Here is a 23,714-nt window from a genome sequence, read left to right on the forward strand (position 1 = left end):
TACAAGTGACCAAATTGGATTTGTGTGTGTCCAGACAGCAGTCATTTTCTGACATGGCTACGCTAGTTGTCATAGTAACTACGGGTGTGTGCACAGTGGTGTAGGCAAATTGTTGGTGGTGCTCGTGCTTCTTATCACTTATCAGTTATGTAGCAAGCTATGGTAACAACAATGCCTGCCGGAACGTCTCCCAGTTGCCTTGAATGTTCAAAATCATAGTGTAAGAACACTTTTCAAGTCTCAAAAGATAAGATGATCCAACTTTCAAAACAATACATTTTTGACGAGCCACAGGGCAGTCAACTAGCTAGGTAGGTACTGTAGCTGTTTAACTTTCTAGCACAGTCACTCATTTGTTGGTCAACGATTAACAAGCTAGTTAGCGACCACATGTTCTTGTCAATCTGTCAACAGAGTAGCTAGCAAGTAACAAGATAAACCGCTTGATGGCAAACAAATCAGATTTGACCGTTCAGACACAAGTTGCATGGCCAGAAATCAGTCTTGTATCTGAATGCAAACCACCTACTTGAAATATCAAAATCCATGTGCTTTTTGGCTGTTCAGACTGCAGGAAAAAGAACGGATTCGAATCAGATATGCCACCACAAAAAATGGTTTGAGTCACTTCAAACTGCGAATGTGAACAAGGCTCAAGAGACTGATTAACTGCTAAAAACTAATTTGACCAGCTTTTATCTGAAGAGTGGTTGCTCTCTATCATTCACCCTTTTCAGAGCGGTTCCCTAAATGAGCAAGAAAAATTGTAATAATGAAGGAGCGTTTATGGTGCTTCTCCTCTTCAGCCCCAATGCTACTAGAATTGGTGACATTGCAGTTCAGTTTGGTCCAATTACTCTTTTCCTCTCTCTCAGCTGATTAGCAATCATCTCTGCTTCTTTTCTCGCTCAAGTTCAGCACAGAGACAATATACAAAGCTAAGTGGCTATTAAGCCTCTTTCAGCTGTCCCAATTAATTCAGAATGTATCAACACTGTGCCACTGCGACCTGAGGGATACTCCTGGCAGTGTGACAAACAACACTGCTTCGTGTGCTTTGTGTCACAGATAGAAAGGTAAACAATTGGGATCGTCTTATTCACTGTTCGGTCTCCCTTAGAAATCATCCTATGGTGTAGAGATGGAAGTGGGCTTTATTTATTTTGGTAATTTGTGGATTGTGTGCTGAGGATTTGGTACTGATCACATAGTTTGCTACTGGTGTTTTCTGCTATGTTCTCCAGTGATTGTGATGATTGGATGTCTTTTAAACCCCTTCCCCATGTTCATGCGATCCACTATACTGAACCTCAGCCCCTCCGTACACACACACACACACACACAATTATACATACACTGAGCTCTTCCCATGACATAAACTAACCAGGTGAATCCAGGTGAAAGCTACAGTGGTTCCTCGTTTAAAAGTTGCGAGCTTACGCCGCGGGACTTAGAGGTCATTTGTGGTTTAGTACGGTACCCTGCGTCACCACTTCATTGCTCCAGACCAGCACAAGGGGGAGTTAGAGCACTGATTATGCTTTTGGGTCCTACTATGTTTCTAACTGACAATGAATGGGTGACATAAACCTAAATAGAAAATGATAATTGGGCACAACTTCAGTATTACTTACTAGAACTGTTGTTACACTAAGGTTTTTATTATTTAATTTTCTTAGGATTATTTTGCTCTTAGAGTTATGTACTGTTAAAAGTGGTGTAGGTCTTATTTATTTAATGAGCATATTGAAGTTAGAAGCAATAGGATTTGAAGCAATAGCCTATAACTATTTTAGAACCTTTCCCTCTGCTCTGAGACAAGCATGGGGACTGGTCTTGATAAATCAATGAGATTTTTATTTTCACTGAATCTCCGTTTGGGTATTAGTTAGGGTGTTGAAATGTTATGCTCTTAGTGTGACCTTTATTTAACTAGGCAAGTCAGTTAAGAACAAATTGTTATTAACAAGGACAGCCTACTCCTTCCTCCCTGTCAGGGAATTGAACCCCGGTCTTCCCCGTGTCCGCAGGATTACTGGATTCTTTAGCTAAATAGCCCAGTACTGTACTCCCAGAGGGTTTTTCCTTTTCCTTGGAATAGAAACACCATAATATTAATCAATTTAATCCCAAACCTGAAAGTAATTGAAAGGTAGATCTAAATTATTTGTGACATTGTGGTTACAATAAAGAAGGCAAACAAGATGCTGTGTTTTTATTTACAGTAGTGATGGACAGCTGGTGGCATTTTGAAAACAGGTTTCCAAACACTTGTAGCCCGATTAGCAGGACAATAGACTCTTTACAGCCCGGCTACTGTAGGTGTGAACATCCCCCTACCTGCAATGTATTAGATTCTGAAGTGTTACATTTCTAACTTAAAACAGCAGTACAGTATTTCTTCATCAACATCTTTATGCTTTCGTTAATAAAATAATGATACAAATACTCTTTCACAATGCTGATTATTTAGTTAGGGATCTATAACAAATTACCATGGGAATAAATATTACTGAATTACAGAAATATTGGAACAAAGTTGTCTAATGAAGGTAAACAAATTGTTGCTTACTGGAAAATACTCTTTCCAACACAAGGTCACGTTGTACAGCGCCATTATGGCTATTAGCAGGGCTATATTTTGGACATATGGGCGGCGCACAATTGGCCCAGCGTTTCTCTCCCTCTAAAAACAGAAATAATTGTTTTGGCCTTTACAGATATTATTTTGGCCTTTATTCAGATTACAATCGCTCTCTTTCGTTGTTTTGAAAACAAAATAACCTCCAGAACGACGTTATATATTATCAAGTTGATGAAACAGTCATATAGCGGTACATAAAGCTGAGTGACTCACTCATTCTTGGCTTTGGATCAAAATAAATAAGTACCAACATTCTTTCTGATGGTCTTTAATAAAGAAATGTTTTGGTTATCCTGACCTGGACACCATGTACAGTATTATAATAGCCCATTATGGGCTATTAGCAGGACAATATACCTTTACCAACACCTCTCTGTATTTTGATACTTTGTGGATGGGGGCTCCTGAGTGGATGGGGGCTCCTGAGTGGATGGGGGCTCCCGCAGTGCAAAATGCGTTGCTACAGATGCAGGTTCGATACCCGTTCCGTCCGCCACCGGGAGACCCATGAGGTGACATTTTGCCGTAGGCAACATGAGTCTCACTAGTGTTGAGTAATGTGCTGTTAAAAGTGGTGTAGGTCTTATTTATTTAATGAGCATATTGAAGTTAGAAGCAATAGGATTTGAAGCAAAAGCCTACAACTATTTTAGCACTGTTTTGCGCTGCTCTGAGACAAGCATGGGGACTGGTCTTGATAAATCAATGAGATTTTTATTTTCACTGAATCTCCGTTTGGGTATTAGTTAGGGTGTTGAAATGTTATGCTCTTAGTGTGACCTTTATTTAACTAGGCAAGTCAGTTAAGAACAAATTGTTATTAACAAGGACAGCCTACTCCTTCCTCCCTGTCAGGGAATTGAACCCCGGTCTCTCGCGTGCCCGCATTCTCTTGTACAGCCACTATTGAAGGCTATCAAATGCTTCTCAAAGATGCCCTCTGGTGGTCAAACTAGCACTAATTAGCATTAGTGGTACCAGTGGTTCACACTTAAATAAAGTGTCATAGAATTCTGCGGCACCATACAAGCTGCGCCGCAGTACACTGCAACTTTTAAAGGAGGAACCACTGTATGATCCCTTATTTATGTCACTTGTTAAATCCACTTCAGGCAGTGTAGATGAAGGGAAGGAGAACGGTTAAATAAGTATATTTTGACACCTTGTAGAGTCCATGCCCCAAAGAATTGAGGCTGTTCTGAGGGCAAAGGGGGGTGCCACTCAATATTACAAAGGTGTTCCTAATGTTTTGTACACTCAGTGTATATCCATTCAAACTCATTGGTTTGAATCTCATTGGTTGCGGATGACTTGGCTAAAGCCATTAATGTATATGTGTAACCCCAAGAAAAGTATGCTCAACGACAGGGAGTGGAATCAGCTTTGACACTCTCCTCCCCCTAATACCTATAGAATAGCAACAGTTAGCCCTCTTCTCTCCCCATTACTGCAGTAAGCCGCCCCGTTTGGGATTAATTGCTGGCTGAGTTAATAGATTTGATGTGGAATGTTGGACTGATTGTGTTTTGAAATATGGCCAAGCCAATGAGCGGTGTTGGAGGAGAGGAAGAGTCTGTTCCCAACCATCCTAGTTACACTCCTGCCAGCAATATGGAGCTACAGCCATCATAGGGTTGTGTGAGACTTTATCATTTATTTATTTTCCCACAGTTTTAAGACATTGGTGAAGAAATCGGTCATAGACTATGCTTGACGTATGGTCATATTTAATCAGACCTGCCATAGAAATGTTTATGCCGTATCTAAGTTTACACAATATTGCCTGCACACACATGGTTATAGTGAAAACTAGATGTACCATACAGTTTTCTTTTTTACTGAAGAATGTGTATGTTTATGATTGTGTTTTGCTTCTCATGAACTGTGTTATTGATGCGTGCGTGTGTGTGTATATATTTATATATATGTGTAATTGGTATGTATGTATGTATGTATGTATGTATGTATGTATGTATGTGTGTGTATGTATATATATATATTATATATATATGACCAAAAAAAAAATATATAGAATTTTATTTTTTTTGTCAGACCACAGGACATTTCTCTAAAAAGTACGATCTTTGTCCTAATGTGCAGTTGCAAACCGTAGTCTGGCTTTTTATGGCGGGTTTGGAACAGTGGCTTCTTCCTTGCTGAGCGGCCTTTCAGGTTATGTCGATATTGGACTCGTTTTACTGTGGCTATAGATACTAGATACAATTTTTTGTTTTCTGAGGTCTTGGCTGATTTCTTTTGATTTTTCCATGATGTCAAGCAAAGAGGCACTGAGTTTGAAGGTAGGCCTTGAAATACATCCACAGGTACACTTCCAATTGACTCAAATTATGTCAATTAGCCTATCAGAAGCTTCTAAAGCCATGACATTGTTTTCTGGAATTTTCCAAGCTCTTTAAAGGCACAGTGTATGTAAAATGTCCTCTCACTGTCAACTGCATTTATAACATGTGTAAATATTTGTGTGAACCTAACAAGGTTCAACAACTGAGACATAAACTGAATAAGTTCCACAGACATGTGACTAACAGAAATGGAATAATATGTCCCGGAACAAAGGGGGGGTCAAAATCAAAAGTAACAGTCAGTATCTGGTGTGGCCACCAGCTGCTTTAAGTACTGCAGTGCATCTCCTCATCATGGACGGCACCAGATTTGCCAGTTCTTGCTGTGAGATGTTACCCCACTCTCCCACCAAGGCACCTGTAAGTTCCCGGACATTTCTGGGGGGAATGGCCCTTACCCTCTGATCCAACAGGTCCCAGACGTGCTCAATGGGATTGAGATCCGGGCTCTTCGCTGGCCATGGCAGAACACTGACATTCCTGTCTTGCAGGAAATCACCCACAGAACGAGCAGTATGGCTGGTGCCATTGTCATGCTGGAGGGTCATTTCAGGATGAGCCTGCAGGAAGGGTACCACATGAGGGAGGAGGATGTCGTCCCTGTAACACACAGCGTTGAGTTTGCCTGCAATGACAACAAGCTCAGTCCGATGATGCTGTGACACACCGCCCCAGACCATGACGGACCCTCCACCTCCAAATCGATCCCGCTCCAGTGTACAGGCCTTGGTATAAAATGCTCATTCCTTCGACGATAACGCAAATCCGACCATCACCCCTGGTGAGACAAAACCGCGAATCGTCAGTGAAGAGCACTTTTTGCCAGTCCTGTCTGGTCCAGCAACGGTGGGTTTGTGCCCATAGGCAACGTTGTTGCCGGTGATGTCTGGTGAGGACCTGCCTTACAACAGGCCTACAAGCCCTTAGTCCAGCCTCTCTCAGCCTATTGCAGACAGTCTGAGCACTGATGGCGGGATTGTGCGTTCCTGGTGTAACTCGGGCAGTTGTTGTTGCCCTGGCCACATCTGCAGTCCTCATGCCTCCTTGCAGCATGCCTAAGGCACGCTCACGCAGATAAGCAGGGACCCTGGGCATCTTTCTTTTGGTGTTTTTCAGAGTCAGTAGAAAGGCCTCTTTAGTGTCCTTAGTTTTTATAACTGTGTAATTGATGTGTAGATGTGTATAGTGTAATTGTTGTGTATTGATGTGTTCATGCAGGGCTCATCTGATGAAGAGACCTTGGTCTTAATCAGACTCCCTGCAGACTCCCTTCTTAAATAAAGTTAATAAATAAAACATTTTTTTTTAAAGTACTGTATTTGGTACACCACTAACTAGGCTAATTCCTCTGATAGTTGATGTACTAGTGGTTTTCCAGAACATGTGGTGAGAGAGCATATTCACAGCCTTTCAGCAGGCTTGACTTGGAAATGTCACGCTAATTCAAACACTTTAGCCCTTTACGATGTGGTCATTGCTTCTGCGGTTCTTTCTAGCTGTACACGGAAGGCGTTAGTTATAAAGATAGCAATTGTCTTGGACTGTAACTCACAAGTGTCTCTAATTGACTTCCTGCCTTGGCGGTTTGGTGCGTTGGCCTCCAGGACTTGTAAAAGCTGTGGTTGAAAGACGGGCTTTGTGTGATCTAACCTCCAGATGTCATTGGCATTAGGGTCACTCTGTGTGACAGTGCTTTCTGTCAGAAGTGCAAGACCATTCCTATTCTCCCTGACCCACTCCATGGAATGCGCTTGCTCCCTGGGGATATTGATGGTGTCCAACTGATGCCATTTCACCATATTTCACTTGGTTTACTTCAGCAGCCAGCCACTCAATCTTAAAGTCTATTTCATAGTGTTCGGTGCTGCTAGCCTTGTGGCGGACATTTTTGTAATCTTCTCTAAGGTAAACAGACAGGCAGCGCGCTCTATGCAGGCACATGGAGAAATGAAAACAGTCAAAGAAGTTGCAAAGGCAACCAAATCATCTGCAAAGTACATTGACAAAGTAATTCCAGGAGATGATTAGACTGGCCATTTAAACCATTGACAAAGTAGTTCCAGGAGATTAATACACTGGCCATTTAAACCATTGACAAAGTAATTCCAGGAGATGATTACACTGGCCATTTAAACCATTGACAAAGTAATTCCAGGAGATGATTACACTGGCCATTTAAACCATTGACAAAGTAATTCCAGGAGATTATTACACTGGCCATTTAAACCATTGACAAAGTAGTTCCAGGAGATGAATACACTGGCCATTTAAACCATTGACAAAGTAATTCCAGGAGATGAATACACTGGCCATTTAAACCATTGACAAAGTAATTCCAGGAGATGATTACACTGGCCATTTAAACCATTGACAAAGTAATTCCAGGAGATGATTACACTGGCCATTTAAACCATTGACAAAGTAGTTCCAGGAGATGAATACACTGGCCATTTAAACCATTGACAAAGTAATTCCAGGAGATGATTACACTGGCCATTTAAACCATTGACAAAGTAATTCCAGGAGATCATTAGACTGGCCATTTAAACCATTGACAAAGTAGTTCCAGGAGATGATTACACTAGCCATTTAAACCATTGACAAAGTAATTCCAGGAGATGATTACACTGGCCATTTAAACCATTGACAAAGTAGTTCCAGGAGATGAATACACTGGCCATTTAAACCATTGACAAAGTAATTCCAGGAGATGATTACACTGGCCATTTAAACCATTGACAAAGTATTTCCAGGAGATGATTACACTGGCCATTTAAACCATTGACAAAGTAATTCCAGGAGATGATTACACTGGCCATTTAAACCATTGACAAAGTAATTCCAGGAGATGATTACACTGGCCATTTAAACCATTGACAAAGTAATTCCAGGAGATTATTACACTGGCCATTTAAACCATTGACAAAGTAGTTCCAGGAGATGAATACACTGGCCATTTAAACCATTGACAAAGTAATTCCAGGAGATGAATACACTGGCCATTTAAACCATTGACAAAGTAATTCCAGGAGATGATTACACTGGCCATTTAAACCATTGACAAAGTAATTCCAGGAGATGATTACACTGGCCATTTAAACCATTGACAAAGTAGTTCCAGGAGATGAATACACTGGCCATTTAAACCATTGACAAAGTAATTCCAGGAGATGATTACACTGGCCATTTAAACCATTGACAAAGTAATTCCAGGAGATCATTAGACTGGCCATTTAAACCATTGACAAAGTAGTTCCAGGAGATGATTACACTAGCCATTTAAACCATTGACAAAGTAATTCCAGGAGATGATTACACTGGCCATTTAAACCATTGACAAAGTAGTTCCAGGAGATGAATACACTGGCCATTTAAACCATTGACAAAGTAATTCCAGGAGATGATTACACTGGCCATTTAAACCATTGACAAAGTAGTTCCAGGAGATGATTACACTGGCCATTTAAACCATTGACAAAGTAATTCCAGGAGATGATTACACTGGCCATTTAAACCATTGACAAAGTAGTTCCAGGAGATGATTACACTGGCCATTTAAACCATTGACAAAGTAGTTCCAGGAGATGATTACACTGGCCATTCAAAGCGCTTATAAATTATTTCTAAAGTATGAATAGGGCTCACTTTAGAGTGGTTTAAAAGGGCACCTTTATAAATAATTGTGTAAATCATTTAGAAAGCATTTTTAAGTTGTGTGAATAACTGTCTATATATAGCGCTTCCTAACATTTACACGTAGGAATACTAATTGATAAATGGTGATCGAACTATTTATAAATGGTTATTACTGAACGTTATTAGAAAGCGTTACCAGATTGGTCATGTGACCGCTAAATACAGGTGGTGACCCCACATGGTAGACCATGAAAATGGCTCCTGACTCTTCTTGTGACATCATAGGGTTGATTGTAAAATAGTAGAATGAATGGATAACATAATGGATGATTAGCTAATTGTTTGATTGTTTTATTGATTGGTTGTCCTGTTGTCCTCCTGCAGCTGTTTCCTGTCCCTTTTGCTGGTGGCGGCAGTGGTGTGGAAGGTCAAACAGACGTGCTGGGCGTCCAGGAGGAGAGAGGTAGGTCATATGTCAATCTCCTCAGCTGTCGTAATTGTTGGAAACCATGGTGGTGTTCCAGGCAGATTACTTTTCAGTTGCACTGTGCACATCTACCAGTATTTAAGTGCCACATCAACTGAGCAGACAGGTATCAGATTACTAAATATTATGGTGTAGTTGGGAGATCTGGTGGGCAACTGAGATGTAGTCTGCCTGGAGCACACCATACAACACTCGATTCAAACTGACGCAAATGAGAGGGTGCTTTACTCTCACCAACTCAGACTCTGGGTGTGTCTCTCTGTGTGTTTCAATGTATCTTGAATAGTGATAATTGGTAAGACTTTCAGGTACAGTATATGCATATTTGGCAGCTTTAGAAATATTGACAAAATTCTCTCCACCTTTTCATGGACAAGTGCACAGGCCAGCTCCTCAATGAAACTGACTGAGGGTCGACTACAGAATGTTTTTGTAATGGTAGTACCCCCCCCCCCCCATTACATTCTGTACCATACCCAATGTGTGCAGTTCACTAGTAGCTTCACCTGCAGGCAAAGTCCCATTTACCCCCTCCAGTGCCAAGGGTCGTCACAGCCACAAAGTCAGAAATCAAATCGAAATCAAATTGTATTTGTCACATGCTTTGTAAACAACAGCTGTAGAGAGAAATAATATACATTTCAAAAATAATAACAAGGAATAAATACACAATGAGTAATGATAACTTGGTTATATACATGGGATAGCAGTACTGAGTCCATGTGCAGGGGTACGATGTAATTGAGGTAAATACAGTGCATTCGGAAAGTATTCAGACCCCTTGACTTTTTCCAAATTTTGTTATGATACAGCCTTATTCTAAAATTGATTAAATAAATGTTTTTCCTCATCAATCTACACACAATACCCCATAATGACAATGCGAAAACTGGGTTTTAGAAATGTTTGCAAATGTGTTAAAAATAGAAAACAGAAATACCTTATTTACATAAGTATTCAGACCCTTTGCTATGAGACTCGAAATTGAGCTTAGGTGCATCCTGTTTCCATTGATAATACTTGATGATTTATCACTTGATTGGAGTCCACTTGTGGTAAATTCAATTGATTGGACATGATTTGGAAAGGCGCACACCTTTCTATATAAGGTCCCACAATTGACAGTGCATGTCAATGCAATAAACAAACCATGAGGTGGAAGGAATTGTCCGTAGAGCTCCGAGACAGGATTGTGTCAAGGCACAGATCTGGGGAAGGGTACCAAAACATGTCTGCAGCATTGAAGGTCCCCAAGAACACAGTGGCCTCCATCATTCTTAAATGGAAGAAGTTTGGAACCAACCAGTCTCTTCCTGGAGCTGGCCTCCCAGCCAAACTGAGCAATCGGGGGAGAAGGGCCTTGGTCAGGGAGGTGACCAAGAACCCGATGGTCACTCTGATAGAGCGCCAGAGTTCCTCTGTGGAGATGGGAGAACCTTCCAGAAGGACAACCATCTCTGCAGCACTCCACCAATCAGGCCTTTACGGTAGAGTAGCCAGACGGAAGGCGCTCCTCTGTAAAAGGCACATGACAGCCTGCTTGGAGTTTGCCAAAAGGCACCTAAAGACTCTCAGACCATTAGAAACAAGATTCTCTGGTCTGATGAAATGCCAAGCGTCACATCTGGTGGGAACCTGGCACCATCCCTAGGGTGAAGCATGGAGGTGGCAGCAGCATGCTGTGGGGATGTTTTTCAGCGGCAGGGACTGGAAGACTAGTCAGGATCGAGGGAAATATAAACGGAGCAAAGTACTGAGATCCTTGATGAGAACCTGCTCCACCTCGCTCAGGACCTCAGAATGGGGCAAAGGTTCACCTTCCAACAGGACAACGACCCTAAGCATTTATGAATGTTTTTGAGTGGCTCAGCCAGAGCCCGGACTTGAACCCGATCTAACCTCTCTGGAGAGACCTGAAAATAACTGTGCAGCTACGCTCCCCATCCAACCTGACAGAGCTTGATTTGATCTGCAGAGAAGAATGGGACAAACTCCCCAAATACAGGTGTGCCAAGCTTGTAGCGTCATACCCAAGAATACTTGAGGCTGTAATCGCTGCCAACGGTGCTTCAACAAAGTACTGAGTAAAGGGTCTGAATACTTATGTAAATGTGATATTTCATATTTTATACATATATATATATATATATATATATATATATACATTTGCAACAATTTCTAAAAAGCTGTTTTTGCGTGGTCATTATGGGGTAATGTGTGATGAGGGAAAAAAATGAATTTCAGCCATTTTAGAATAAGGCTGTAACGTAACAAAATGTCAAAATATACTTTCCAAATGCACTGTATGTACATATACTGTAGGTAGGGATAAAGTGACTAGGCAACCTTAACCACACTGTTAACCTGATGCCTAACCTTAAGTTAAGACCATTTTTTGTTTTCATACATTTTTACGATATAGACAATTTTGTGGCTGAGCTATGTAGTGGGAACAAATGCCAACTACAACAAATGTCAGCTACTTGACCCTTGGCTGTTCTGAAGGGTGTGTTAATGTCACCCGCTCTGCAAACACGGCTCACTCCTTAATGAACGGAGCGCAGCAATAAACAAGGCCATTCCCCCTTAATTACTGCTCCTCATGAACCAATTAACTCTGATGGAGTGATGCTAAATGAAGTGGAATAGAGTGATATATCACTTAAAGAACAGATGCCACATCGTGTTCATGCTTTCTCTTGTTTTACTTTTTTTTTTCACAGGCTGCGAAACAGTACCATGAACACACGCATACAAATGTAAAACTTAAACGAGTCATCATTAGGCTTTTAAAATCAATACGAACAGCAGCGTGGATTTAATTGAGATGGTAACGTGCTCGGTTTCTGTGATATCCATTGAGATTTCACAGGGGACTCTGATAGTTAAACACTGGTGGCTTTGTTCCTCCTCTGCCAAGGCTGCTACAGTTGGCACTTTTCTTTTCATCAAATATGTGCTTTGGAGATGGGTGCTCCAAGCGTTCAGATATGTAATGGTTTTAATATCACAGAGGAGAATATTCCCGCCTGTCTTGTCCCTGTCTTGTCCCTGTCTTGGCCCTTTGATCAAAATGTTTGCATCATATTAGACCATTTTTAAAGTATTTTATGTTTCAGATTATCAGATTAATTTTATATACAGCGGCAAGAAAAAGTATGTGAACCCTTTGGAATTCCTGGATTTATGCATAAATTGGTCATCAAATTTGATCTGATCTTCATCTAAGTCACAACAATAGACATAGTGTGCTTAAACTAATAAAACACAAATTATTGTATTTTTCTTGTCTATACTGAATATATTATTTAAACATTCACAGTGTAGGTTGGAAAAAGTATGTGAACCCCTAGGCTAATGACTTTTCCAAAAGCTAATTGGAGTCAGGAGTCAGCTAACCTGGAGTCCAATCAATGAAATGAGATGAGATGAGATTGGAGATGTTGGTTAGAGCTGCCTTGCCCTATAAAAAACACAAAAAAATTGAGTTTGCTATTCACAAGAAGCAATGCCTAAAAAAGATATCTCAGAAGATCTAAGATTAAGAATTGTTGATTTGCATAAAGCTGAAAAGGGTTACAAAAGTATCTCTAAAAGCCTTGATGTTCATCAGTCTATGGTAAGACAAATTGTCTATAAATGGAGAAAGTTCAGCCCTGTTGCTACTCTTTCCAGGAGTGGCCGTCCTGGAAAGATGACTGCAAGAACACAGTGCAGAATGCTCAGTGAGGTTAAGAAGAATCCTAGAGTGTCAGCTAAAGACTAACAGAAATATCTGGAACATGCTAACATCTCTGTTGACGAGTCTATGATACATAAAACACTAAACAAGAATGGTGTTCATGGGAGGACACCACAGAAGAAGCGACTGCTGTCCCCAAAAAATATTGCTGCACGTCTGAATTTTGCAAAAGTGTACCTGGATGTTCCACAGCGCTCCTGGCAACATATTCTGTGGACAGATGAAACTACAGTTGAGTTGTTTGGAAGGAACACACAACACTATGTGTGGAGAAAAAAGGCACAGCACCCCAACATCAAAACCTCATCCCAACTGTAAAGTATGGTGGAGAGAGCATCATGGTTTGGGGCTGCTTTGCTGCCTCAGGACCTGGACAGCTTGCTATCATCGATGGAAAAATGAATTCCCAAGTTTATCTAGACATTTTGCAGGAGAATGTTAGGCTATCTGTCCGCCAATTGAAGCTCAAGTTGGGGTGATGCAACAGGACAACGACCCAAAATACTGAAGTAAATCAGCAACAGAATGGATTAAACAGAAGAAAATACGCCTTCTGGAGTGGCCCAGTCAGAGTCCTGACCTCAACCCGATTGAGATGCTGTGGTATGACCTCGAGAGCAGTTCACACCAGACATCCCAAGAGTATTGCTGATCTGAAACAGTTTTGTAAAGAGGAATGGTCCAAAATTCCTCCTGACCGTTGTGCAGGTCTGATCCGCAACTACAGAAAACGTTTGGTTGAGGTTATTGCTGCCAAATGAGGGTCAACCAGTTATTAAATCCAAGCTTTCACATACTTTTCCCACCCTACACTGTGAATGTTTACACGGTGTGTTCAGTAAAGACATGAACATGTATAATTGTTTGTGTTATTCGTTTAACAGATTGTGTTTGTCTATTGTGTTGACCTATATGAAGATCAGATCAAATGTTATGACCAATTTATGCAGAAATCCAGGTATTTCCAAAGGGTTCACATACTTTTTCTTGCCGCTGTAGTGGGACCGCTGTTGATTTAGTTAAGTCCTTCAAAGTTCTCTGCCACGTTTGGATTAGACCTACTATAGGAAGTTGTGTTATACTGTGTGAAACAAGTTTTCTGTTGTATCTACTGTTGTAGAAGTGTGTGTGTGTGGTTTGGATGGCCACTGGGAGTATAAAATACAGCCCCTGTACATGCATTGCACTCCTGTTTGTACTTATGCAGCCGATATGAATCCATAACACAGAGCTTTATGCCAGTATGAATGGTGGCGATATCTGCAGTGTACTGTAAAGTCTCCTCTTACCCGGCTATCCGTGTATTTGTTTAGTCCTGTTCCCCAGTGAGAGCACACTTGGTTGTGGACACGTCTACATTATTAATGAGCAAGAGTCCCATATCACAGAAGAGCTCCAATGCTGCATTCACTGTGTCTCACTCCCCTCTCTGTGGAGGCCAACACTCAGCATTAACATGGCAGGTCACCCATGGGTTAGAGTCCAGTGTCACTGATATCACACACAGCCAGCTGTATTAGTTATTTTACTACATCCCATATATTACAGGGGGTTGGAGCCCAGTTTTATGACCAGGGTGGGAACAGAGAGGCATGTAGTGAAATGAAGAAAAACATTTCTGTCAAAAAGATGTTATGTAAAGGTAGTGTGATAACCATTCTAGTGCCTGTGGTCAATAGGGGAATGGAGTGTTGACTTGTTTTTGTGTGTGTATGTGTCTTTCAAACACACACACACACACACACACACACACACACACACACACACACACACACACACACACAGTCAGAAACAGTGAAACGCCATTGTCTGGTGTCAGTGCTGGCAGCTCGTAACTGTGATTAGATACGTAGGAGTCTTCTGATCCACTTCCTCCATCACTTACCCTGCACCATCAAGGGGAAAATTCACAATGCAAATGAATGGAGTTGGATGCTAATAAATATTAGATATAATACAATATATATTATTACAGATAATAAATATTAGATATAATACAATATATTATTACAGATAATAAATATTAGATGTAATATATATTGCTGATGCTAGGTGCCTCGGATGCTTGGGGTCAATAGGACCAAATGGGCCTAATTTATAACAGCCATTATTATTTTTCAATGTTCGCATTTCTCTTTAAGATTGTTAGTATATTAGTATATTTTCTCATGGGTTGTAAATGAGGGGTCCAGGGTTATATAAGTGAAACCCCCCAAAAATGATATTGTAAATTATACTGTACAGGCCCATGGGGGAATTGTCCTCTGTGATGATTAGAGGACTGGTTTGCTAACTTACATGTAAACCACATGTGCTCTAGGTTTCTGTCATTTTCTTTTCAACAATAAAAGATGCAGTTTTATCTCTATATGTGATCTTCTAATGGATTACAGAGATGATAGTGGGCATAGATCAAGTCCCAACTATACAGTAATACGATAAAGGCCAATGTCTCATTATTTGACTTAATTCCATTGTACTGACAATTATATTGTATTCACAGAGGCACATATCATTTGTTAGCACATCTCCTAAGGGTAAACTCTAGGGGGATTATTGTAGAGAAGGTGAAAATGGGATCTCTTCAGAGTTAATTATGGATCACAACCAGCAGAGTGGAAAATACATTTACAGCTAGGCTTATGCTAATTACGTTTCCAACAATACTTTTTGGATATGAGATCAAACAATCAAAACTACTTTGAAATTCTAATGAAGATGCCCAAGACGGCTTGTACAGGCGTCTTTGATTCCCCTAATAGGGTTGCCCCTCTGTAGACCGTGAAAAAGCTGTATTTTGACAACTAACCTCATTAAGTTTGCTCCTCTTCTCACAATTGATAAATAAACAAACAAAGGAATAGATAATGGCCTTCTCATTTAATTGTCAAATGTATGCGTCGCTCTCCTATGTTCTATTCATATTTGGTTGTCTGATACCCACTCTTTATTTGTCCTTCTCTTAAGCAGCTGTACAGTAAATGTGTTCTTTACATTTGCATTGGCTCATATTTACCCCTAAAATGTTCAGGCAGCTAAAATATGTATTGGACTTAGTCAGATTGGAGAGTATGGAAGTGATGCATATGTCTCTCACCAGCTCCCCTCTGAGAATACCATCCATCCCCCTCTAGTCTCCAGTCCAATCTCCTAACTGCTAATCCAAACCACAGACAGATGTTGCCCAATTCTCTGATTAAATGCTGATTTCTTCCTGTAATTTAGTTGAACCGCTGTCGTCCTCTAAAGAGCAACATGATTTTTGTGGGCATTAATTAAACCGTGTGTGTGTGATTGTGTGTAATATTAGGTGAGAGACTTGTTAAGGCTGTCCACTTCTGACCTTTTGGCGTCTGTATGATAATTGCACCAATTTCCCGTTACGTACCTTATCTTAAATTAGACGGTCGTACTTCTTTGCATAAAGCAGTTCACATAATGCATCAATGACTGCAAAGAAATGAAACAATAAGGTTTAAAGATAGTCAGCTGTATGAGCTGCAAAAACATTCCATCACCAGAAATTTGATTCAATTCAATGTTTTAGGGTTATTAGTTAACTTTCCCTGTTATTCTCAAATTAGCCAGATTTGAAAGCAATTATATACATTTACAATAGATGAAGTTGCTCCCAGTAAACAAATGTAGTCATTTAGATGTTTGATAATCTAATTGATAAAGTTAGTATATTTTCCGGCAGTAGTGGAACAGTCACCTAATGTGTTGAGGGAGAATAAATGTCATGAGAAAGTTATTTCAATAGCTGTCAGTGACTCTGAAGGCCTACAGTACTTGGTAGTTGGTACCAACTATAGAACCCTCACACTGTGCAACACAGACCACAATCTCCTGTTGGACAGATTATGGCAGCCATTAATAATGGAGAAGGGTTTAATGTGGCCACGCATTGGCTCCCCCGGACAGCTTCAGTGTAAACAAACCAACGCCCAGCCCCCAAACGTCAGCAGCACTCAGTCAGACAGGCTGACAGCTATTCTGCATGCCACCACAGATCACCACAGCACTCGTACAGAGGGAGGATGATGTCAAAGTCTGACCAACCTCCTTCAATGTTGTATTTAAAAAATGATGATCTGGTAGGACAGCTTTCTTTCCATTTAGGGATGGATTTATCAGAGCCCATTTAGATAAACCCAAGGTTTACCCTTTCAGACAGGAAACTGTATCATACCACCATGTTAGCCAGTCTACCATATGCTGATCAGGATCATAGTTTTATTTACCCATAAATCCTGGTTTTTCTTTAGAATTATCAGATTATACATACAATTTCAATAAACAGAGCTGACTTTGTGTTAATTTGATTTTGTTACAAGCTGCATGAGTGATAGTTATTAAAACGGTCAGTGTATTGGGGTATAGGCCAATGAGGACACAGAAGTTGAAGTAACTGCCATATAAGGAGACAGGGACAGTAAATCAGTGTATCTCCAAACACAGTCGTAATGTTTACAGGCCCACTGTGCGTTAATGACTCACACTATCAGCTCTACACAGGTGACCGCTTTTATCATCTGACGGTAGATTAGCCTGAAGGTCCCTAGCTTCGCCAGGATCTGAAACGCCCGCCGCCAGCATGCCAAAGTCAATCTTCAAAGGAGCCCGAGACTCGGTACCTAGCGCTCTAAGGGACATGGCACAGACGTCTCCCTGGAACCATAACCTGGCCCACACCAGTTTTATTTGTGTGTTTGTGCCGGTTTCATTTATTTTCTTCTACCAAAGTGCTCAAGGCTCACTTTCTGTAATAACATCCCTTTGCTACCTCTGAATGTGTAATCTGATCCTTGTTGTCATGGTGATTGATGGTGATGATTGGCTGGTGTCTGAAATGCCTTCCCATGGTTGATGTTGGTTTCTATCAAAGTTAAGCCACAAATGCTGTTATGTTTATTGTTTTACAAATTTGTCTCTAAATACAGGGAAGTTACTGATATTACATGTTTATTTCCTTCTTCTAGAGCAGGTATTCCCAAACTGGGGTATGCGTAATGCCGTCGGGAGTACACCAAATAAAAATGTGATTCACATTTCTACATTTTTTTCTCCACATTTTCGAACAATACATTTATACGGACGACACAAACAACTGGATTCGTTATCCCTTTCACGCCCTGCCTCCAGTCCACTTACCGATATCTGAACAAGAGAGCCTCATCGAAATTGCAACAAGCGGTTCTGTGAAAATTGAATTTAATCAGAAGCCACTGCCAGATTTCTAGATAGGGCTGTGCTCAGAGTATCCTGCCTTGGCAAATCGCGCTGTTAAGACACTGATGCCCTTTGCAACCACGCACCTATGTGAGAGTGGATTCTCGGCCCTCACTAGCATGAAACTAAATACAGGCACAGACTGTGTGTGGAAAAGGATTTAAGACTGAGACTCTCCAATACAACCCAACATTGCAGAGTTATGTGCATCCTTTCAAGCACACCCTTCTCATTAACCTGTGGTGAGTTATTCACAATTTTTGATGAACAAATAAGGTTTTATATGTAAGATGGTTAAATAAAGAGAAAAATTATGGATTATTATTTGTGTCCTGGTCCTATAAGAGCTCTTCATCACTTCCCACGTGCCGGGTTGTGACAAACTCACACTCATTCTTATGCTTAATAAATGTATTGTATAGTGTGTGTGTGTGGCAGACTACAATGATGTCAAAAACAATATTTGAGAGTGCGCTGACCCTGGTGCTAGAGGGGGTACGCAGCTGGAGGTTGAATATTTTGAAGGGGTACGGGACTATAAAAACATTTGGGAACCACTGTTCTAGAGGTCTCGCACAAGCCTGCACACTCAACAAGTGTATAGTCAGAGTGGGAACACATTGACAGTAATGTCTCGTGGACAAACTATGTAAACATAAATGGTGCCATAGGTCTGTCATTGTACAAAGGGATGCGTGAGTTCACCAGCATTGGTTCCGGTGCCTGGGTTTGTCGTCACTGGTTATTTGGACAAATCTTTCGAATTTCGGAAAGGGAGGGGACCTTTGGTCCCTACACTTACAAAGAGGGGGTGGAGCTCCTCGTTTCGCTCCTTGTTAAATCTCTTAACATGCATGGACCCAGAACTAAACTGAGCATCTGACCAATTAGGAAAGACTTTAGTTCTGGGTTAACCGAGATTCCATTTGAAGTGCAGATCATAGCTCTCCCACACTAGACTAAAGCATCTGTAGAGGGCCCTCTGTCCTCATTTCTCATTAGTTAGAACAGCCTGCCTCTCATTCAGCTTGGCGTCTACATGCTGTCTCGTGATTGTTATGATAATCATGTTCTGGGTCCGGCTGAACTTGATGAGGAAGTTTGTAGCTGTCGTACTGATGCTAAAGCTGGAAGTGCCAATAGTGTCTGCTGGCAGCATTTTGGTGTGTGTGAATTTAGTCTGTGTATGTGTTTCTGTTTGTGTGCGAGTGCATGCATGTGCATGTGTTTGCACGCACACACTTGTGTTTGTGCGTGTGTGTGTGAATTCACTCACGGATACTGAAGGAAGACCTCTGTGTCTTAGTCAGCAACGATGTCCCCACAGTCCACCTCCTTCTTCAATCAGCTCTATTGAAAATAAAATGAACACAGGCTGGTTTTATTGCAAACATCCAATTTACCATGCTTTAGATCCTAGCAATTCCATGACTGCAGCTACATTTCTTCCTGATTAGCTAGTTGCAAATAACTATGTTTGGGGATGGAAATTGTGGCAGCTGCTGTCATGAAAATCCGTTTCAAATAATGGAGACTATACAATAACCAAAAATAAGTTGTTGCGAGATGTCGCAACACAGGTTTGAGCCATGTGTTTTGAGCCATATTTCAATGGATTTGTAATGACATCTGTAATCGTCTGTAAAAATGTAGAATGTGAAAAGTGTATTATGTACATTCCGTATATCCTTCAGTCCTGTGCTATCATTCCCTGAGATAATAGTCCCCCCCTAACTGAGGCAGATTCCAACACCAGCACATATGAGCATGGGCAGGTGCACAGCTTGAAAGTAGCCACTTATTAAACCCTCTACCTCTGAACCAGAACCATTTCTGGCAGGCATTTGTCCCTCAGCCACTGTTTGAGCTGTGCATTGTGGATCTATCTGAAGGCTGTAAAGGGCTGTTTGAGAGGCACTGTGCCAGTTGTGAAACAAGGCAAAGGGAGATTTGATCAGACTCACTGGCCTTTTGATAACCTCTCATATGAGCATACGACAACTCTACCTCTCCATCCCTCTCTCATCCATCCCTCTCTCATCTATCCCTCTCCCTCCATCTCTCGCTCTCTTTTTCCTCTCTCTCTCTTTTCTCTCTCGCTCTCTTCTCTCTCCATCTCTCTATCTCTCTCGCTTCTCTCTCTCTCCCCCTTCTCTTTCTTTCCCATATCTCTTGCTCTTCTCTTTCTTCCCCCTCTCTTTCTCCCCCAACATTCTCTCTCTCACTCTCTCTTTCTGTGGCTCGTTGGTGTGAAATGTAAAGTGGCCCTCCCACTCATTGGAGACTGTCACTGCTTTGTTGAGACTGAACGAGTGCTGCTTTTAAAAACCTTTATTTACTGTGAGTGCATGCCTGCGTGCATTCTTACATGCGTGTGTGTGACCAGATGGAATGGGAGCGGGTATGAGCCTGGGTCAGTCTGAATTCTGAGTTCAAGGGCCTTTGTGTTGTTGACACTCTGTAGAGACGCTGATGAGGCCGTTATGGAAGACTGCAGGCTTCCTGCCTCTATTGTAGATGGAAACTCACAGATACAACAACACATAATTATCTTTGTATGTAATTACACAGACCATCATGCAATCAAGGCTCCTTTCTACCTTATGCATGTACCCTCACACAGAGACCCTCACACAGAGGCTGTCCAATACAATATCCAGCGAAAATCTAGACATATGCGTAACCATGTGTACTCGACCCCTGCTCCATCCCCATTGCATAGCTTCCCTCAGCTTCTCTTTGTGACTAGGAGGTGTAAAACCCCTGTAAGCCTTGATGGTGGGCTGGCTGGTGGGCTGGCTGGTGGGCTGGCTCGGTGGGTTCGCCACAGCACGAGGACCACTGGTGACCTGAGGAGACTCTGAAAAGAGATGGATTAGCACAAAAGGAGAACACTCCGCTAAATGAACTCTTTGTGCTTGTGTTCCGGAACCCAGTAGGTTTCCACCACAATACACCTGCCAATTATCCCTGCCTGTACCCCACAGGAACCCATATTGCAGACTCTTTTATGATGTTCTCTGTTCAACTGAATGGCCGTACCTGGAAATACATCTCTCTGGTGGAAGTAGAACATGCACTTGAACTCACTTTATTTGTGATATTTCAAAAAAAATTGATTCTCAAATATTCTCAGTAGATATTTCCTCTCCTGGATGGTATACACAGATTGCTAAAAGCATTACATGTAATTTCACCGCTGTGCAGTGCCTGATGCCCTAGATTAATTGTTAAATAATCAGGTAGTAGTGTGTTATTGGATTGCTGTTCTGAAGTGTGACGCTTAGAAACAGGATTAACAGTGAGATCTTCATCCTGCTCTGCTATTAACTGACTGTACACTTGTTATTATCAATCTGCCTTCCTGTCAAACTGTTTTAACACGAGCTGCTATGATCCCTGCAGTCTAGACAATCATACAATTAAGGTACAGCCCATACCCATTGTGGCAAACCTCTTCAAGGTTTTTCTTGACCCTTTATCTGTGGGTCGGCTCCACCTTCTGAGGGTTCCCCTTGCTTCTGGGAATTGTAGTTTTGGCAGTCGGACATTTTGTGATCTGTAGTTCTGATTGGGGTGGCCATTTTAGTGATCGGGCAGAGCCCGATTATTAGTTCTGCCCTCACATATCTGCCATTTATCACTCGACCCCCTTCTTTGCCACACATCCCCCCCCCCCTAGATCAGACCCCCTAGGTCGGGCTACCGCAGCAAAATATGCGTGCATGCGGGAAAACCCATCCACATTTCCCATTTCCTTTCCTGCTCAGTGTTTCAAGTCAAAGTGAAACGGTTGGAGACTGAAAAACCACCACATCACCCGAGCGTTCTTCTCTTTAGCCCTATGCATCCAGGTGAGTGGTGCATGGTCACTGATGAGGGTGAAGTGGCGCCCCAGCAGGTAGTATTTCAGGCTTTCCAGAGCCCACTTTACTGCCAGCATCTCTTTCTCAACAACTGAGTAGTTGGTTTCCCGTGGTTCCAGCTTCCTGCTTAAAAACAGGATGGGGTGTTCCAGCCCTTCTACCTCTTGGGATAGCACTGCTCCCAAGCCGACCTCTGAGGCATCCGTCTGAACCACTCTCTCTCAAAGTCTGGTACCACCAGCACTGGATTACAGCAGAGGGCCTCCTGTAATGTCCTAAATGCTTTGGTGGCCCTTTCATCCCACTTGACCATCTGGCTCTAGTCATGTCGGTGAGTGGGGCAGCCACTGTGGCATAACTTGGGATGAACTTCCGGTAGTACCCGGTCAGCCCTAGGAAGGCTCGAACCTGCTTCTTATTTACTGGTTTCGGCCATTCTCTAATTGCCTCCACCTTCTTACGTTGGGGTTTGATTAATCCTCTTCCCACGGTGTATCCCAGATACTCCGTTTCCTCTAACCCCACGTAACACTTGGCAGGGTTCGCCGTGAGCCCAGCCTTTCTAAGGGCGTCTAACACTGCCTGTACCCGGGGTAAGTGGGATTCCCAATCTGGGCTATAGATCCCCACGTCATCTAAATAATCTGCGGCGTATGCTTTGTGCGGTTTTAGGACCTTGTCCATGAGCCGTTGAAAGGTGGCTGGGGCCCCGTGTAGGCCGAATGGCATGACAGTGTATTGAAACAAACCGTCAGGAGTTGCAAAGGCTGTCTTTTCTTTGGCCCTGAGGGTCAGAGGAATTTGCCAGTACCCTTTTGTCAGGTCCAGGGTCGTAATGTACCGAGCTTTACCAATTTTCTCCAGTAGTTCGTCTACTCTGGGCATGGGGTAGGCATCAAACTTGGAGATTTCATTTACCTTCCGAAAGTCGTTACAGAACCGCAAAGACCAATCGGGCTTGGAGACCATCACAATTGGGCTAGACCACTCACTATGTGAGACTTCAATCACTCCAGCTGTCAACATTTTCTCCGTCTCTGCTCTAATCGCTGCCTGTCGAGCCTCGGGTACCCGATATGGCCTCATCTTACTTTTCTCCCTGGTAGGGAAACGATATAATGAGCTGTAACTTCAGTTCGGCCGGGTACCTCTGAAAACACATCTCTGTTTTTCAGGATCAGGGTCTTCACTTCCTGTACTTGTGCTGGGGACAGAGTAGGTGAAATATTTACTTCGGCTGTCTCCTCGGTGTGTGTGGGGTACGTGACCATTAGTGTTTCTCTCTCTCTCCATGCTTTTAACAGGTTTATGTGATAGATCTGTTCCTGGGGCCGTCGACCTGGCTCTCGGATCCGATAATTAACTTCTCCTATTCTCTCCAGTACTTCATAAGGTCCTTTCCATGTGGCTAGTAGTTTGCACTCTACCGTGGGGATCAGCACTAACACCTTATCTCCCGGTTGAAATTCCCTCAGGGTAGCCTGCCGGTTATAAGTGTGCCGCTGGTGCTCTTGTGCTTGTCTCATGTGTTCTCTGACGATGGGCATAACTGTGGCTATCCTGTTTTACATTGCCGTGACGTGCTCTATGACACTAGTATACGGGGTGGATTGGTGTTCCCAGGTTTCCTGGGCGATGTCTAAGATTCCCCGAGGGTGCCTCCCATATACCAGCTCGAAGGGAGAAAACCCCAACGAGGCTTGAGGAACCTCTCTAATGGCAAACATCAGATACGGCAACATCC

At 42.1% G+C, this 23,714-nt stretch overlaps 1 protein-coding gene across 2 annotated transcripts in view; it reads left to right on the forward strand.

The window, feature by feature from the left end:
• The window catches only part of LOC115193654 (attractin-like protein 1), a 341,916-nt gene that overhangs the window by 208,691 nt on the left and 109,511 nt on the right, over positions 1–23,714 (forward strand). For both annotated transcript variants that reach the window (XM_029752515.1, XM_029752516.1), the window contains one exon: positions 9,028–9,106. In XM_029752515.1, the coding sequence (XP_029608375.1) occupies positions 9,028–9,106 (79 nt within the window). The remainder of the gene's footprint in view (positions 1–9,027; positions 9,107–23,714) is intronic.

Source organism: Salmo trutta, chromosome 5 (genome assembly GCF_901001165.1).
Source record: "Salmo trutta chromosome 5, fSalTru1.1, whole genome shotgun sequence".
NCBI lineage: Eukaryota > Metazoa > Chordata > Actinopteri > Salmoniformes > Salmonidae > Salmo > Salmo trutta.